This window comes from Saccoglossus kowalevskii, chromosome 17, assembly GCF_978046115.1.
Source record: "Saccoglossus kowalevskii chromosome 17, keSacKowa6.1, whole genome shotgun sequence".
Taxonomy (NCBI): domain Eukaryota; kingdom Metazoa; phylum Hemichordata; class Enteropneusta; family Harrimaniidae; genus Saccoglossus; species Saccoglossus kowalevskii.
Genome location: NC_140657.1, coordinates 24,231,115 through 24,250,133, shown reverse-complemented (window position 1 = coordinate 24,250,133; position 19,019 = coordinate 24,231,115). Strand labels below are relative to the sequence as shown.

The following is a 19,019-nucleotide window of genomic DNA, read 5'->3' as shown; positions in this document are numbered from 1 at the left end:
ACAGATGGTTAAGTTGTGTAATAAAGTTATTATTATTATTATTATTAAATTCACTAAGCTAAAATGATATCACATACACTCGTGAGTGAATTCACAGGTAATACAGGCTAATACTTGTGCCAAATTATAACAATATATTTAACGTATTTTAACGTAACTGACATAACTAGAATGATCACAATACCTAACATGTGGGTTCTTAGTCCCTAAAGTCATAACCTTGACTCATCTACATAACTTAATAATATACTTGATCACATGACCACATTCCAGAGGCCATCAACAATTTTATTAACTCATAACAACCTACTGAAAGAGGTTAAAGGTTACAACAACAACAAAAATTACAGATACAAATTAATCAAATTACAATGGCTAATAGTTTAAAGACAACCAAAAACAGACTAAATTGAAGTTAGTAACGGAAATATATAATAAAGTAAAATGAAACACCAACAAAAAAACTATAAACTGAATATAAAAACAAAAACCCAATGAATAGGTTTAAAAAAAAAAGTCAATGACTAAGTAGGTGCTGCTGTCTAATAGCAAAGCTGTATTTCAGATATTGTGCCAGAGGAATTGCTAAGTTATTATTTGACATTATTTTTATGAATTTATTTTCAGGTGTGAGATTAGTAAAGTCAGGAATAATCTTTTCAGCTTCATTGTATAAAACGACCCTCTCTTTACTATATACTGGGCATATTATGAGGAAGTGATGTTCATCTTCAATATCATTTTTATTACACAATTTGCAGATTCTGTCGCTACTTTTGATTCTGTTGTGTCTTCTTTTTTCAATTTCTAAACTGTGATTGCTCAGTCTGAATTTAGTTAGGATACTTTTCAGTTCTTTATTTTTTAGCTTAATTAAGTAGTTTTCCAAAATGAAGTTTGTTTTAAATTTTTTGCCATCACACTGTATAGAATCACAATTTTATTTAACGATGTACTTTTGTTTTTTCAATCACCCACTTTTATTTTGTTGTTTTAACTGTAAACTTTTGTTTTGTTGTTTTAACTGTAAACTTTTATTTTGTTTAATGTTGTTTGTTCACTGTGTTTTGTAGGTCGTGCCACACACTCGGCAGGGTCAGGTAATGTGTAAATGTGTGTGCCGAGATTTTATACGCTATTAACTGCTGGTAAATTCTCATGTGTTCCATACTCTGTCAACATGTTCTCCCTAGACTGACTGATATTACCGAACCTTTGGAATAAAAAATACATGTACGTTATTTTTGCCCAAGTTCCTTGATTTCTGAATTTCGCATATTTCACACCATGTTGGATCTTTCACTTCAAAGTGACACTATAACGTGTGTGTGTGTGTGTCCCAAAACAAAAACATTTACAAAGTAACTAGTTTTACAAAGCTGCTAAAATATTGGTACACAATTACAGGCAAGTTAATAAATACAGAAAATGGACACACCAAATTACTGTGAACTATTTTAATAGATTTAATGTTCGCAAATTTTGTGTTTCTGCCAAAATTGAAAATTTTGTGACAGTGAAAACGTCCTTTTCTGTTGATTGCATGAAATTTTGTCTTCATAAATACCATAAAATCCTGAAATTGCCGAAATTTATAGTAGTGAAAATAACTGATTTTGTGACGACAATGAGTTATGATAGTCAGTCTACACCCTAATGATGGATGCATCAGCCGTAATGTTAGAATGAAATGCGAACAGAAGAGAATGGAGATACAAATTACTGACGAGTGTCACTTCAAGTCACAGCAAGCTAGTCCACGTTAAAAATACAGCCTGGTTGAAATGTAATAACATTTTTGCAATTGATTGAGCATTGAAGCTTAATTTGAAAATTTCATCAAACATTCATAGTAGTATTAAATACGGTTTTAGGGAGAACATGGCAGTCATCTCAATAATGCATCAATGTGGTCTAACCAATAGTACCTTATTCCCAGCCTGTTTACTATTTCCCATAATGCCGTTCACTGACTACGTGAATACAACCCAGAGTGAAAATATAAGGACGTTTCTGATTGGGTCCATTCATGAAACTCCCCAGAGTGCAACCAATCACATGTATCTTTGCATATTTTTCTGAAGTATGTGAATGGAAGGGAAATGGAAGCAGGTGTCAGATATTAAAGTAACAGTTGTTGAATGTAATAAAGCATGGTTAGTGTTCAAGTACATGGTTTACATTTAGAGTAATAAATATAGGGGAAATTAGGAGGCTTGACTGCTATAAAATTTTGCTTTGCATGAAATGTTTTGATGATAAGTGTGACACATGCCTAAGCTGACAATGTGGGTCCCACATACAATACATGACTATGTAATGATATTCAATGCGAAATGTGGTCTTTGTCCGATCAATCCAGCACCTATTCTTTCCTGTAAGGTGACCTCCACCTTCCACAAGTTTTCCCCACTCAACATCCACTTACATCTACACCCTTTAAAGGATGGTGCTCCACATATTGGCTTGGAATAACTAAAATATGCTTCGAACTTCAGATAAAAATCAATACTACCTACCGTAAACTCAGATGAGACAATATCAAACAGACCAGCACATCCAATTGGTTTAAATTTGAATAAATTCTGAATAAAAATATTGTTACATTTTTAAGGCCTATAAAAAATATTGAGTTTTTTTTTTTTAGATTTTTGACAGTTTTCCAAAAACAAAACGAAAAATTGTATAATGAAAATATAAACAAACAACACAGACACAAACTGACCAGGAATTTTTTCTTTATTTTTGGACCTCTATGAATGCAGCAGTTTATTTTTTCAGGTGAAAATAAGTTTGTATTTTCATGCGGTTCTTCAATAATAAAATTAAGCATATCATTGCAGTAAAATTAAAAAAAAAAAATAGTAGAAGTGACAATAATCATTTGCAGTGCCTGGCAATAAAGTAAAGTTCAAGGTGGGAGGGTGCACTTCATATACTGGTAATCATGATTGCTCAAACATCAGAAACTTAATTTACAGGTTTATTTATTAACTCAATTATATGCAATTTGTTTTTATATTACAGTCAGAGCACTGCCATCAATATCTGGTACTCCACCCAACAACAAACTGGAACGTAAAGTTGCTGTACCGGATATTAGAAATTCTGTAAGTCAACTTCTATTGTTTTTTTTTCCAGAAATGGTTTTATAGTTTTCACAGAGATAAATACGAGTTTAATAAATAACATGCTGTGTGCAGTTTTGGAGATCAGTCTCTATGGCAACCTGTTTTGACCTTATTTGGGGATTGTGGCAATCTATACCCCTTTTGGATGTTAGTTGCTATGGTAACTCATATGTTGATCATATTTGAAGATCAATGTCTATGGCAACCTAATTGTCAACCTTATTTTTGGATCAGTCTCTATGGTGACCTATGTGTTGAAATTATTTTGGAACTAAGTCTCCATGGCAACCTATGTGTCATATGTGCCAACTTGTATCTTGTATATTGTATTTGTAATAAAATGGCCGAACAACCAAAGAATTGTTGCTATGAATATGAATTTGTTAGAAGTAATTTATACTGGGTAACCAACCTCTAGCTAATCAATTTATTTTAATGGTTTCCAAATTTCTACGGAATTGACCTTTTCAACCCAACAAAATGTTTCACATTCTTTGCAATCAAGTTTTAAATTGTCATCGGCAAAAAACAAGCACAGGGGAACGATGATCAGAATGATTTAGTGAAAGAGATGAATTACTGTAAAATGACTTTCACTGGGTTTAAATTTCGCTGATTTACCATTTCAGGCACTTCAGTGGGTTTTAATTTAAATTCACAGTTTTATCATTTAGATAATGTGTTCTATGCTAAATTTTACATATTCACTGGGATTCAATTTAGCGCATTTTCTAGCCAGCAAAATTAAAACCCAGTTAATAATTAATAATTAATCCTTTTACAGTCCTCTGTTTTATGCCTGAACCATACATTTACTTTTTCAACAGACTTTGCAGCGTTCATTGAAGCCAAGAGCTCAGCCAGCAGCTGAGAAATGGCTACGTGTGGCCCCAGACTCAGATAAAAAAATCATTGACCAAGTGTTACGTATCACTGATAAAGAGTATGTTGAAAAGACACTGACCCACGCATTGCAACCCGATGCTAAGAAAGCTGTTGAGAAATGGATGGACAACGCTAGTGATAGAGGTGAGTGGTATGCATGTACATCCATCCATCATTTGGGTGTTATCAGTAAAGATTCACGTCAATAAGTCGGTCTAAATTACAAATAGAAGATATGAGTTACGTAGAATGAAACTAAACCTGAAACCTGCCTGAAAGTTCCTGAAAATAAAATTCACACAGTACGCAAAGTTTGGATTGATTTAGCTAAAAAAAGGACAACAGCAAACAGCATCGTTTTTTTTTTCCTTTTCATTTCGTCGGGGCTTTCACAGATAAGGTGTTATTAAGAAATTTGAGAAATTCAATCTCAAAAATATGATCAAAAGACAAAGATTATGAATTTGTTCCATTTCATCAATTTTTATCGTCAATCCATTGTCAACTGCAGCAATTTGGGCTTTTATAATCACATAATTGCATACTTCTGCTAGGGCATGGAAAGTAATAAAATAGACTATAGTGTGAGAGTCATAAAAACTTGTTTTAGTCCCTCAAATGTACTCTCCCATCATCACATAACTGTTTCAAATATCATGTTTACATCATTCAGGGAACGATAGACATGATGACATAAGAGAATAGAACACTATTTGAGTGACATAAACAAGTCTTGTAGTTTTCTTACAGTTAACGAGATCTCCGTAGCCATTCATGTCAATGTTATCAATAGCGCAGAACGATGCTTCAGTCCTCTTTGTTATTTATCATTACTTTCTTGTTTTCTCATTTATTAATTAATTACATGGCTTCATCAATTACTACTTTTTTTTTTTACCAGATCGTGATGTCGCTGTTCAGTTCTTCAGCTCGTTGGCAGGAAGTCGTTTGATGGGAGCCAAAGAAGGCGTCAAACACGAGGATGATAGTCAGTGCAAAATCTGTGATGGAGATCGACTGCGTCAAGTCCTGGACACTCTCAACAAGTAAGTGCATATGGTTGTTAATTGAAGTACATGAAACGTTTTTTGAAAATGAATATAATGATTAAAAATTGTTTTTTATAAACACTTATGGCATGAATATGTAAAAACAAAAAACATGGGGATTGAAAAATGTATAGTAAAATATTTTCAAAAAGTTTTAAAAAGCAGCTGTGTTGTAATTTTCAGTCTGAGGATCGGCAAAGAATATTTTCGTAAAATGTAATCAATTGCTTTTATTCTCGTAATAATGTAATGCCGTTTTTATTTCATGTAACCTGTACCAGCTATCCCCCCTTGCCCCCCTCCATTTAAAGGTTTTATTGTGGCCAGTGTCTGCGCATTGGTCACTGCAATATTAATACACAAATCTACAAGTTTATCCAAATAAATTAAGTTGCCGGTTTTTATGCACTTTTGCACTGATTGAGGTGAGCTTTGGAGAAATATGTATAACTTTTTCATGTGTTTTTTTCTTCTATTTGCAGAGGTAGAACAGGAAGTTACGTACTGGCTCGCGAAACAGGTGCTATAAACCCAGCTAAACGCAACGCACACCTTCGTCTGCTGACACCGACTACTCGAGCAACGAAACCACAGCATCAGACATGGCATCATCTGCCAGTTATTCGTCATCCCGGTCCAGTTTCAAACACGATCTCGATGTTCACGCGTCCACACCGTGCCATCCCAAGACACTTTACCATCCACCCCGAGTGGGAATAAGAAGCACTGTCAAAAAAACATCAGGAACAACAATTTACAATGTTGAATTTTGTTAAGTTTTGCGACATTATGTAGATATTATCACTAACCCAATTAAGTTGTGTAAATGTGTGGTATTTGCTAATACGGCCGTTTGTCGGCCACTTTTTTTTCATGTTTGCTTACTATAATACGTTTTGCAATGGCGTCGTTTTATGCTAAATGATTTTTCAATCTCTTCTCACTGAATTTTAGGCTGTGAAAAACTAGTTTCTGTGTAAATTTTCATTTTACCTATTTTTATCTAAATTTGGAAATAACTTATTTAACCTTTTCACCACCAGTTCCCTCTTTTCATCAAAAATTCACAAAATAATCCTGTTTATAGTTTGCACTTTCCTTCAGAATATTGGGACGAAAATAGCCAAATTTTTTGAGTAAAAAATTAAAATTGATTCAAATTTCGTCTGTTGGCTCTAAAATCAGATTTTATTACCAGAAATATTGAAAAATATAAGCAAAAAGTGCAGACAACTTTGAACGAGAAATCTGGTGGTGAAAGGGTTAAAGCAATGATACATTCCATTTGTGTGGCACAAATTAACATCTACAATTGAAAAATGCTATACATCTGTGTCTTTATTTTTAGAAGTACTTACTAATGCTGCTTTAAATTTATTGGAAAATATACTTTTTAATAGAGGAAAGTGACATGAAAATACAGTGCTCATTAAGGAAGTCATTATACAGTGTACAAGGCTTGACATTAAAGCGAGAGGGACGTCACCTGCGCATACGCAGGACTTGAGTCCCAATCGACGATAACAACACACGCTAAACACGCAAAGGCTCATGGGTAGACACTTGTTTGTAAACAATGACACGCTATGGCCATCTGACGACTCCCCCGCTTTAACTTTTAAACACACTTTTCGGGAAAAAGTATGTTGCCTATATATTTTCTATAGTCTCCTAAACAAGCGAGTTATTCTTCATTTGTCCAAATGCCAATTTAACTTGTCCATGGCCATAGGACTATCCTTAGTGATAAGCCCTGGTGTGTATATTTCATTAATACCGGTATTTACAAAAGAAAAAAAAAAGGTCTAGAAAGATTTTATAAATTAGAATGAGTATTTTTATACAATTTCATTTACATTGTTTGTTGATGTATATATGTGTGAAATAATAACTCTTTTGCTGAAAACGACAGATCAAATAAATTTGTACCTAAAGTGTGCATATATCCTGTAGTACACTTAAAGCACACATAAAACAAAAATCATTCAAATATGACATATTTTGATGCATTTCTGCCATTTATGTAAGTGCATATACTACTAATAGAGCAAATATGGTATATATATTTGAAGCATAGGGTTTTCATCAAGCTCACTTCCACTGTACAAGATTTTCATAAAGCTATGCAATATTGTAAACATCCGTCCATTTCTTATTGTTTGAATTTCTTTCTGTAATAGCTTTGCAAAGATTGATTAAAAAATATTTGTGATAAATTCAGCATGTTATTATATTACAGCACTTCTACAACTTGGTAACAGTGTCCTCTACTTGGTAACAGTGCCCTCTACAGGGTAACAGCGCCATCTATGGGGTAACATCACCCTCTACAGGGTAACAGTGCCCTCTACAGGGTAATGGTGCCCTCTACAGGGTAACAGCACCATCTACGGGGTAACAGCACCCTCTACAGGGTAACAGTGCCCTCTACAGGGTAACAGCACCATCTACGGGGTAACAGCACCCTCTACAGGTTAATGGTGCTCCCTACAGGGTAACAGTACCTTCCCTCTACAGGGTAACAGTGCCCTCTACAGGGTAACAGTGCCCTCTACAGGGTGATAGTGTTAACAAAAGAGTACTGGTCATTCCTGAGACTGACATGATGTATAGATTCGAATACTGATTCACTTTTCAAAGCATTGTGGGTAGCCTTTTGAATGTCACATTTTGCACAATTTCAAACATTTTTCCTTAATTTCTTTGTTAATTTTCTATCGAATAGATTTAATTTTCCACTGGTTACAGATTTTGATCAAAATTTGGACAAAATATGAAAAATATTATGCTGTTTATTTTGTGAATAAACAAAAGTTGAATTGACTGTTCAAAAATTCAAAACGTTAAGTGAGCATTGGGAAAGATGCAAAATCAATGCAAAAGTCGCTTACAATATTTTTGTAGAAGTAACTTTTGGTACTAACTGTCAAATTGCCAACAGTGCACAAATTAATCTTCAAGTTCAAGTCCATATGTTTGATAGAGATCTTTTACTGGTACACATTCCAACTCAGCTGAAATAAACATGGAGTTAGAAAGACTGAAATTGAGCGATATATCGAATTTGATGAGTGCGTTTTTATGCGTTTTGCACAATGCATCTTGGTAAAAGATCAACCATGAGCTTTTTATTCAACAAACACGAAAAACTGGTCAGATATCATCAGATAAATTAGAATTTTCTGCATTTCACAAACCCCTTTCTAACAAAACAAGATTCATTCACCATTAGAATTTATGATTTAAAAATTATTAGAACCTGTAGGAAATCATTATCTATGTTTTCAAATGGTTTTGGTTTAACACAAGATCTTGATGCGAAGTAATTCCTACCATGATGTTTTACTGCATGATATGACCTGCAACACTGCACTGGTTTTTAACAAGAAGTCGAAAATATAACTTTTTACCAAAAATGACAAAAATATTCACCAAAATTAGATAATTAAAGATATCATTACAAAATGAACAAATCTGAGAGAGGTCCACATGTAGTGCCTACATATATATGTAATATCAAAGCAATTGGACTTGCGGTTTTTAACAAGAAGTCAAAAATATCACTTTTTACCAAAAATTGCAAAAATATTCACCAAAAGAATTAATTTTAAAGATATCATTATAAAATAAACAAATTTGAGAGAGGTCCACATGTAGTACCTATATATGTAATATAAAAGCAATTGGACTTTTTACCAAAAATAACAAAAATATTCACCAAAACTAGAGAATTGAAGATATCATCGTGAAATGAACAAATCTGAGAGAGGTCTACCAAAGGTACATTTACACCATAGTCGACAAAGTCGACAGCGGAGCTAAAAAAAACATTTGAAAACGATTCAGCCATGGACGTTACACTTCCTAGAAATGACATAATGATCTTCCCATAACAAGGAGTGAAATATACATATCTGTTCCTCATAACACCAGATAATTTATTATATTTGTAACACTTATGAAATATGTTGCTCTATTATTACTGAGCAAGAAGCTCCCACGCACAACTTACCTAATTTTCCAAGTAACATTTGCCCTGTATCTTTTAATTCATTGTACTCATGCATTTTAGTAATATGTAAATTCAGTTCCTCTTCTTTGAAACCCCTACAAACAATAGAATAGTGTGTGGAATCTACAAACAATAGAATAGTGTTTAGAATCTACAAACAATAGAATAATGTGTAGAATCTACAAACAATAGAATAATGTGTAGAATCTACAAACAATAGAATAATGTGTGGAATCTACAAACAATAGAACAGTGTGTGGAATCTACAAACAATAGAATAGTGTGTGGAATCTACAAACAATAGAATAATGTGTAGAATCTACAAACAATAGAATAGTGTGTAGAATCTACAAACAATAGAATAATGTGTAGAATCTACAAACAATAGAATAGTGTGTAGAATCTACAAACAATAGAATAGTGTGTGGAATCTACAAACAATAGAATAGTGTGTGGAATCTACAAACAATAGAATAGTGTGTAGAATCTACAAACAATAGAATAGTGTGTGGAATCTACAAACAATAGAATAATGTGTAGAATCTACAAACAATAGAATAGTGTGTAGAATCTACAAACAATAGAATAGTGTGTAGAATCTACAAACAATAGAATAGTGTGTGGAATCTACAAACAATAGAATAATGTGTAGAATCTACAAACAATAGAATAGTGTGTGGAATCTACAAACAATAGAATAATGTGTAGAATCTACAAACAATAGAATAATGTGTAGAATATACAAACAATAGAATAGTGTGTAGAATCTACAAACAATAGAATAGTGTGTAGAACCTACAAACAATAGAATAGTGTGTGGAATCTACAAACAATAGAATAGTGTGTAGAATCTACAAACAATAGAATAATGTGTAGAATCTACAAACAATAGAATAATGTGTAGAATCTACAAACAATAGAATAGTGTGTAGAATCTACAAACAATAGAATCATGTGTAGAGTCTACAAACATTAGAATAATGTGTGACATCCACAAACAATAGAATAGTGTGTGACATCTACAAACAATAGAATAGTGTGTGACATCTACAAACAATAGAATAATGTGCAACCATCTACAATAATAGAATACTGAGTATACATCTACAAACAATAGAATACTGTGTAACCATCTACAAACAAAAGTATTTGGATAAACTGAAAATGTGTTCAAGGTATATAACAGATTTTATAAACCATTGTTATTAACTGTGTATAGACAATGAAATGTATTCTTGTGTGTGCCATTACATTGAAGTATGATACATACTCTTGCTTCAAGAGTTCAATTTCATCATCCACTTTGCATAGTTTCCTCTTCAACATATCAATATCAGTTTGTATACTCGCAGACGTCTCAAGTGACTTATCGGTTAAATCAACACGCACCTGAAAAACAATAAATTAAATACTGTTTATTTGAAGATGCCGAACATTTTGATCATGTACTTTTGGTCGTGGACCTCCCAGGCAGAACACAGTTCAGACAAGGTTTTTGTGTAATACCGGTAGGTGATTTTCCATTCGACTGCGAGATCTCGCGTATTGCGTCAAAGAGGGCAAAAAATGAATGATTTGATTTTGAACTTGAAATTCTTTTTTTTCATAGCTCACATCGAAAGGCCGATCTTTGAAAGGGGAATATTGCATTTAGATACCCTTACTTCATCGAAATTGACCATCATCAAATGTGGACAGCACATTATTAAGCGTGGAAATACTGAAAATGGTCTGTTATATACACTTGCATTAGCCAGCTCATTTGGGTCCAAGAAGTGTTGCTTTTTTTATCCAAAAAAAAAAAGTTTGTAATGAATGAACTGAACAGCATTAATTAGTAAATGTCCAACATATATTTAGTTTTGGTAAACAATAATCATTTTACACAAGATGTAAGTAAAAATTAAAATTAAAACCGCATCACTGCATATTTTTTTGGGGGGAAGGGGTCCTTTTGAAAATTAGTTACTGAAATCCTCCTCACTTATAAACAACGCAACAACTAACTCTTAATCTTTTTGGCTGATTGACATTTTTTGCTGCCTCTTGGTGGCGATCTTTACAGCAAATGTTGTCACCGAGAAATGACCTAAAAATATTTTGTGTACATACCGGTGATCGAAAACTTGTGTTCCATTGTTGCTTTGCAGAGTCACATAATCTGGAACTGAAATGAAATTATTTGACTATTTACAGTACTCCTATTACCTCCATTATTTAAACAAGACTTCAATATATATATTGTGCTGTTCGATGAGGAAATATTATCGTTGAACATTGAAATGAACACCACCTATAGTCACATACAACTTTACTGGAACCGTTCTTTATCACAGGCTCACGATAAAATATAGTCTTTGGTTTTGTCGCGTGTGTTGTTAGGCGAGCAATCACTCCGATCATGGAGCTTGTCAAGACGTAGAAATGAGAATGTAAACAAACCGGGAATATGCACGTCTTCTTCCACTGGACAACGGAGCTTTGGATAAACTCGTGCTAGTCTCTGGTGTTCGGGGTAGATCGGACATGCTCACTGATGTCTACAGAAGAATTTAGTTTGGAAATAAAATCCCAAAGTCGATTACAACGACTTGAAATTTCTGGAGTAAATGTCAGAGTACAAATTTCGCGCTGTCTACCATTTTGTATTTCTTACAGGCGCAGAGGGCGCTATAGTACTTACGGTGATATACGATCCAGGTACGATCTATACAAATGCACTCGTATTCGGATAGCTTACCAAGGTTTGGTGAAAAGGTTACGTCATATCTCAAAGTTTCGTCCGGGTACATATAATGAAAACATAATACGCAGTTATAAGACGGGTCCTGATTTCCCCTGGAATTATTTTAAAAAATCCAACGAATACTATTTATTTTTCATTAAATAATGTTTAAGGTAGAAGCCTACTCATAAATTAAAATACCCAGAATTTATTTATTTTGCAATAAAATGTACTCCAAGGCAATATAAGGATATTGATCTAAAAAAAGTTGGGGGTCACCAGCCTTATTTTTGAGAAATTGATGGTTGTATTTTAGTGGAAATTCGCCATTTTGACACTATTATAACACTTTTACCACATGTTTCTATAGCAAAAATATTATGCAGCATCTACCTTAACACGAATCATAAATTCCTATATAAATTCTGATGGAAAATTTGCTTTAAAGTGAAAAATACATATATACATATAGGTAAAAGGTCAGCAAAATGGATTTTAAAAATGAAAACGGATTTAGAAAACGAAAATGGATTTTGAAAACGAAAATGAATTTTGAAAACGAAAATTGATTTTAAAAATGAAGATGGAATTTGAAAACGAAAACGAATTTGAAAAATGAAAACGGAATTTAAAAACGAAAATTGATTTTAAAAATGAAAAAAGATTTTGAAAACGAAAATGAATTTTGGAAACAAAAATGAAATTTAAAAACGAAAATGGATTTAAACAATTGGTTTTTAAAATACAAACAGAACCCAGAAACGAAATTTGGGTTTTTTAAAAATCGATTCCAGAACCGAAAATGGTTTTTAAAAAAGGATTGTAAAAAAAAATGAGTTTTCAAAATGTAAATGAATTGTAAAATTGGTTTTATAAAATGACATGTTGTGAGCCACCTTGGTTGCCGTAGTAAATGGACGTGGGACGGACTATTTTTTTTATTCTGTGATTATATTTGGTTTCTGCGCAATAAGATAGTTTCATGGAGGTAAATAAAATAAATATACTAGTATACCACGCGCAGTAATTACAGCAATCGGCAGGCGCAGTACATGACATGAAGTATTAGATCGGTGTCAAGTTGGACATGACACAACAGCCCAGTGATATCCGATTTGGGGATAACGATTAGAATTTTTTGGGGGAAAACATTGAAAAATTCCTTAAAGAACAATGACAGAAAAATATCCAACACATATTTGAGAGGAAACAAAATGTAAAACAACATCACGAAAAAATAAATCACAACTGAAGTAAAATAAAAGTAATTTTTTCCTTATTTGTTACGATCTTCGCGTGCTTCTTCTATAATGGTCGTTCATCTCGCCATAAAGACGCCACCATGCGGCCGAACCATAAAAAAATGCCATATAAATGTTGTTGTAAGTACTATTGTATACATGATGTGAAATAAATTTTTAAAAAGTTTGGAAATTATGCACCATATATTGATAAAGCTGAAAGAAAAAGCTGAACTTTTGAACGACTCGGATATATTTCGCCATCAATTCTCAAGTTGTTGAACAATATAGCACATGTTCAAGTTTGTCAACAAGAAAATCTGAGCTCTGAAAAAATCAGTAATTTATTTGCTCTCCAAACAAGTGAGTTATTCTTCTGAATATTATAATTGCAACGTTTATAAACATTATTTCAGTTGTCTTTATTGATATTACATCTAATTCATCCCCAAAGCATTACTATCGTCACCCACCTAATAGCGCCAACATTCCCACAGTCAAAATGGAATGCTCCACTACGAATGTTCCAGACCAGACGCCGACAATTGAAGTAAGTATCAACCAATGAGAATCAAGTACGCGTTTGTTGCTTATAACGTGCTGTAATAACCGCTCTTATTCAGTTTTCTCACCGTCGGCCATTGTAGCGGAACTGTTGAGCCAAACTACCAATTTATTTTAAATCGTTAAGACATTCTCCCCATCACCTCTTCAAAATGGTGAGTATTTTTTGCTTGTATTCGGCGAACTTCAACAGTAGTGGAAACATTAAAACAGCAATTTATATGACTCGCCCGTTCGGAAATAGGACAGAAGTTGAATCCGACATGCCGCCAAAATCCCATTCATTGGACCTAGCTGCAGTTCTGTAGCTCTGGATTTCGCTGGTGTCCGTTTTTGGCGTTTTCTGTTGCATCGGTAGGGTTTGGCAATTACCAGTAGACGACCGAATCAGACTACCGATGCAACAGAAAACGCCAAAAAACGGACACCAGCGAAATCCAGAGCTACAGAACTGCAGCTACATTGGACCCTGCTTTAGCATGAGTCATGTATTCAAATGACGCTCTGTGCACATTTTCAGATATCAGTAAACTAGTTTAAATCCGTGAAATTTATAGATGCAATCGCGGCGTTGTGATAGGCTTAAACTTCATCCATGGACTGGTTTCAAAATTTGACAGTCGATATATTCTATAAGGGATCAACCATTTAAAATTCATTGGGTGTGGCTGTAAAAGTGTGACCAGTTCATTTTTTTTCTCTATCTTATCTTTGCATTTTTTGTCTTGAATGGCTATCAGTATTTCCCTGTAACATCTTGCATGTATTTTTTCTCTCTGTGCCTGGTTTGTTTTTCAACAAATCTTCCAGTTCCCCCCCCCCCCCCAGCCAGGTGTGATTTCAAATAGTCTATCCCTAACGGTTAACCATTTGAAATCAAATTCGTTGCCCTCCCAATTCTTTTGCATTACTGTGTCGATTTTGTCTACTTTTTTTTTATTCTTCCAATAGCCCCACTCATTTTCATAAGTGATTGGTGTTTTAGCATGTCTGTAAATAGTTGGTTTAGTATGTAGCATATGGTGTTAATGATGCTATAGTTGTCATATTTACTGTAAATTCATTAATTATTCAGCGTTTTAATTTCGCTATGTTCGCTGAAAGTTAAAAGCCGCTAAATTGAATCTACATGAACATATAAAATAACAATAAAGCTCATTGTTTACTTGACAAATTCGTGAAATTCAATCACTGTGAATAAACTCAAACGTCAAAACAGGGAAATTAAATGTTGGTAAAAATAAATAGTTTTACAGTATACTTAACAAAAACTACTCTGAATACTGTAAAAGGGGTTAATTATTCACTGGGTTTAAATTTTGCTTATTTCACTGACTGGAAAATGAGCTAAATTAAAACCCAGTGAATATGTAAAATTTAGCATAGAATGATAAAACTGTGACTTTAAAACCAACTGAATATGTTTGAAATGGTAAATCAGCAAAATTTAAACCCAGTGAAAATTAGTCATTTTACAGTATTACCCATCCTGGATTTAAGACGAGAAGTTTTTTGGCTTTTGAAAAGAACAGCATGGGGTTGCCCTGATATTTAAATGAACTATTAAAATTAAATAAATTAGTATTAAGTTTTTCTGAAGTGATGCAATAAATCTGTCCATTGTGATTTTTTTATTCTACCAATACTAACTGAATAGCTGAGATTGAAAGGACCTCTCACAACAGTTTGTACAAATATCCTTCCAGCCCTGTTGAAACATTGGTGAGCTCAAGTTAACCAAATTTCTCTAAAAACGTTATTTCAGCGTGAATGTATACAACACCCCCCTAGTTTTCAAATGGGGGACCCCCACTCGTTTCATCCAGGTTAGATATGGGAATGCATATATAATAAATGTGGTTTTAATGATATTTGCAATGTGATGACTCGTGTCACAACAGTATATTAAGTTGTATCCGATGATTAATTTCAGCGTGAATGTATCTCAGTCCATGTTGGTCAAGCCGGTGTGCAGATGGGCAATGCATGCTGGGAGTTGTACTGTCTGGAACATGGTATCCAACCTGATGGTCAGATGCCAAGTGACAAGACCATTGGAGGTGGTGATGATTCCTTCAATACTTTTTTCAGCGAGACTGGTGCGGGTAAACATGTACCACGTGCTGTGTTTGTAGACTTGGAACCCACTGTTGTTGGTAAGTACAGGATGAATTGCATGGTTTAATTGAACTAGCATGTTTTAGCTAATTTAACTAATCTGTAATTTTACTAATTCAAGATATTACTAATTTAGAATGAAGTATATTCTCACAATGAGATAGTTGACACTTTAGCTAAATTAAGATTCAGTTAATTCATGCATTGAGTCAAATTCGCTATGACATGTAGCTATTTAAATATGTTTTACAGTATGCTAGACTAATGGCGCTTATTGCATAGCGCCCTCTGTTGATGAAGCGATGAAATGTAAAAAATATTTTACTGGGAAAAAAAAGTACCTCACCGCCTCATTTTTAAGAGTTTGACTAAAGTGTTGCATGCCAAGTTTATGGTTTATAATGTACCAGATTCCACTGTACTGTATAGGATGTTTTTTTTTCTTAGCTAACCAATGACAAACTACCTAAACTGCCTTTCCAGAATATATTCATTTCATTGACCAGTAATTTTCTTCGTCTCACAGATGAAGTACGAACTGGTACATACCGCCAACTATTCCATCCTGAACAGCTGATCACCGGTAAAGAAGATGCTGCAAATAACTATGCTCGTGGTCACTACACAATTGGGAAAGAAATCATTGATCTGGTTTTAGATAGAATTCGTAAACTTGCTGATCAGTGTACTGGTCTGCAGGGATTTCTCATCTTTCATAGTTTTGGTGGTGGTACTGGTTCTGGTTTCACGTCCTTGTTGATGGAACGTCTATCAGTAGACTATGGTAAAAAGTCCAAATTGGAGTTTGCCGTGTACCCTGCTCCACAGATTGCTACTGCTGTCGTTGAGCCATACAACTCGATCCTGACTACCCACACTACACTGGAACATTCTGACTGCGCATTCATGGTTGACAATGAGGCTATCTACGACATCTGTCGCCGTAATTTGGACATCGAGCGTCCAACTTACACCAACTTGAACCGTCTAATTGGCCAAATTGTCTCATCCATCACTGCCTCTTTGCGATTTGATGGTGCCCTCAATGTTGACTTGACAGAGTTCCAGACCAACTTGGTGCCCTATCCTCGTATCCACTTCCCATTGGCTACCTATGCCCCTGTGATTTCGGCCGAGAAGGCTTACCATGAGCAGTTGTCAGTCAGTGAAATCACCAATGCCTGCTTTGAGCCAGCCAACCAGATGGTAAAATGCGATCCACGTCATGGCAAGTACATGGCCTGTTGTATGTTGTACCGTGGTGATGTCGTACCAAAGGATGTCAATGCCGCCATTGCTACCATCAAGACCAAACGTACCATCCAGTTCGTAGATTGGTGCCCAACTGGTTTCAAAGTAGGTATCAACTACCAACCACCAACAGTTGTTCCCGGTGGCGATTTGGCTAAGGTACAACGTGCAGTCTGCATGTTAAGCAACACCACAGCCATCGCCGAAGCTTGGGCTCGTCTGGATCACAAGTTTGACTTGATGTACGCCAAACGTGCTTTCGTGCACTGGTATGTCGGAGAAGGTATGGAGGAAGGTGAATTTTCTGAGGCTCGTGAAGATCTGGCAGCTCTTGAGAAGGATTACGAAGAGGTCGGTGTTGACTCTATCGAGGAAGGCGAAGAAGAGGGGGAGGAATATTAGTTGAAGATAAAGTCCAATCATGTTTTTAAATTTTTATCTACATGTCACTGCCACAGCATTCCATGTCATGAGCGTTATGAAACAATAAATTAGAAATACTCTATCGCTATTGTAATGTGATTATTTTTGGTGTGGCAGCTTATTCATTTGTGGTAGCATAGCACACAATCAGTCTTTGTGGTTATCCCAGTCTGAATTTCTGTTCCATATACCGATGGAACAGAAAGTTCTGAAGAACTGCAGAGTTTTCAATGAAACTTGCTGCATAGATGGTCTGGGATAATAATCAGACCAGATTAGTTTTTTGTTAAAAAACCAAACATATTAAAGCGGATAGTCTACTGCGCACATGCTGGAAGTGAGTCCCATGCGACGATAACAACACATGCTAAAAATGCAAAGGCTCATGGGTGTCTTATATCTGCTTGTTTGAAAACAATGACAAGTTATGGCCATCTGACGCTTGAGCAGGTGATGACTCCCCTGCTTTAATACTAAATTTACATAATTTAACTTTTGGCTTATACAGCTCTATTTTTTTTATTCTACCGGTAACTTTAGTACATGGGTGCTCGGGATTAGGCATTCTAATTGCCTACTTTGCATAATCGTATATCAATGAAACTTGGTACACTGATACTCTAGTGAGTTCAAAACGTACAGAATGGTTACATTTTTATTAGGAAATTTCTATAAAAAAAAAAAGCGCATTTAAATTGTGGCACGGGTGCTGGAATAATCAAGCCTGCAAAACATGTACAATCAAATTTATTTTTTAAGAATATTTTAACTTCGATACTGGGATAACAGATGCTTTTTTATGTTTATCTCAAGTAGAAGACCTACTGGTATATTCCCCAATTTTATTTATTTTATATGCTTGTACGCTTAACCCAGGAGTTCTGTTTTCAAACTTTTTTGGGATTTTACTATCTGGGGTCAATCCAGAATTTCATTTTACCTGGTTTGTGTGCTTTTAATAGGCTCATCCACTATGTCACTCAATACACCTTGGAAAAATACACTGGTCACTCTACATTCCACCCCCACCCCCACGTTTCCAAATGGTTGACCTCCAAGTCAGACCTCGAAGAGTATGCTTTCCAGCCATTTGTGTTGCTTCGCTTACTTACACCATGGAGTTAAGGTAGAAGTCACTCATAAATTAAAAAACCCAGAATTTATTCATTTTGCAATGAATTGTACGCCAAAACAATATAAGGATATTCACCTAAAAAAACTTGGGGGTCACCAGCCTTTTTTTCAAGAAATTGATGGTTGTATTTTCGTGGAAAGTCGCCATTTTGACACTATTATAACACTTTTACCACAGGTTCCTATGGCAGAGATATTATGCAATATCTCAAAATCTAACCTGGTGACATAAGCTGAGAAAATCGTATATTGTTAATGATGGAGTACCTTATGTTCTGAATTATTTAAAAAATCTGGGTTTTAGAAAGTGTCAAAACAAGAAATTTTTCTTTAACATTGTGTTCTATGGAATTGTTCTAAAAATAGCAATTTTCAAGAAACATTAGGACATGTTTCTCAAAATGCTTAACTGTAACACACAAAATAATGCTATTTAATTGTACCACAAGACATTAGCTTCATGATTGTACATAATGAACATGAACA

The 19,019-nt window shown here is 34.5% G+C and overlaps 3 protein-coding genes across 6 annotated transcripts in view; 2 read left to right on the top strand and 1 right to left on the bottom strand.

The window, feature by feature from the left end:
* LOC100378881 (uncharacterized) overlaps positions 1-7,281 on the top strand; it is a 48,518-nt gene extending 41,237 nt beyond the window's left edge. For 2 of the 4 annotated variants that reach the window (XM_085492339.1, XM_085492341.1), the window contains exons 4-8: positions 1,074-1,100; positions 3,028-3,110; positions 3,959-4,160; positions 4,918-5,062; positions 5,548-7,281. In XM_085492339.1, coding sequence (XP_085348465.1) covers positions 1,074-1,100; positions 3,028-3,110; positions 3,959-4,160; positions 4,918-5,062; positions 5,548-5,785 — 695 coding nt within the window. In that variant the 3' untranslated portion in view covers positions 5,786-7,281. The remainder of the gene's footprint in view (positions 1-1,073; positions 1,101-3,027; positions 3,111-3,958; positions 4,161-4,917; positions 5,063-5,547) is intronic. The other 2 variants (XM_085492340.1, XM_085492342.1) reach the window with 1 other exon arrangement.
* On the bottom strand, positions 5,270-10,727 carry LOC144347883 (DNA repair protein SWI5 homolog). Its single transcript, XM_085491943.1, has 5 exons — positions 10,692-10,727; positions 10,348-10,466; positions 9,078-9,172; positions 7,990-8,079; positions 5,270-5,791 (listed from the first exon to the last, which is right to left on the bottom strand). Exons 1-4 carry the CDS (start codon positions 10,725-10,727, stop codon positions 8,015-8,017), a joined length of 315 nt encoding a protein of 104 aa, XP_085348069.1. The 3' UTR covers positions 5,270-5,791; positions 7,990-8,014.
* A 2,920-nt stretch (positions 10,728-13,647) lies between these two features.
* On the top strand, positions 13,648-17,481 carry LOC144359394 (tubulin alpha-1A chain-like). The gene is made up of 3 exons (XM_085492423.1): positions 13,648-13,762; positions 15,541-15,763; positions 16,252-17,481. The coding sequence occupies exons 1-3, from the start codon at positions 13,760-13,762 to the stop codon at positions 17,376-17,378; spliced, it is 1,353 nt and encodes a 450-aa protein (XP_085348549.1). The 5' UTR covers positions 13,648-13,759; the 3' UTR covers positions 17,379-17,481.
* The last annotated feature ends 1,538 nt before the right edge of the window (positions 17,482-19,019 follow it).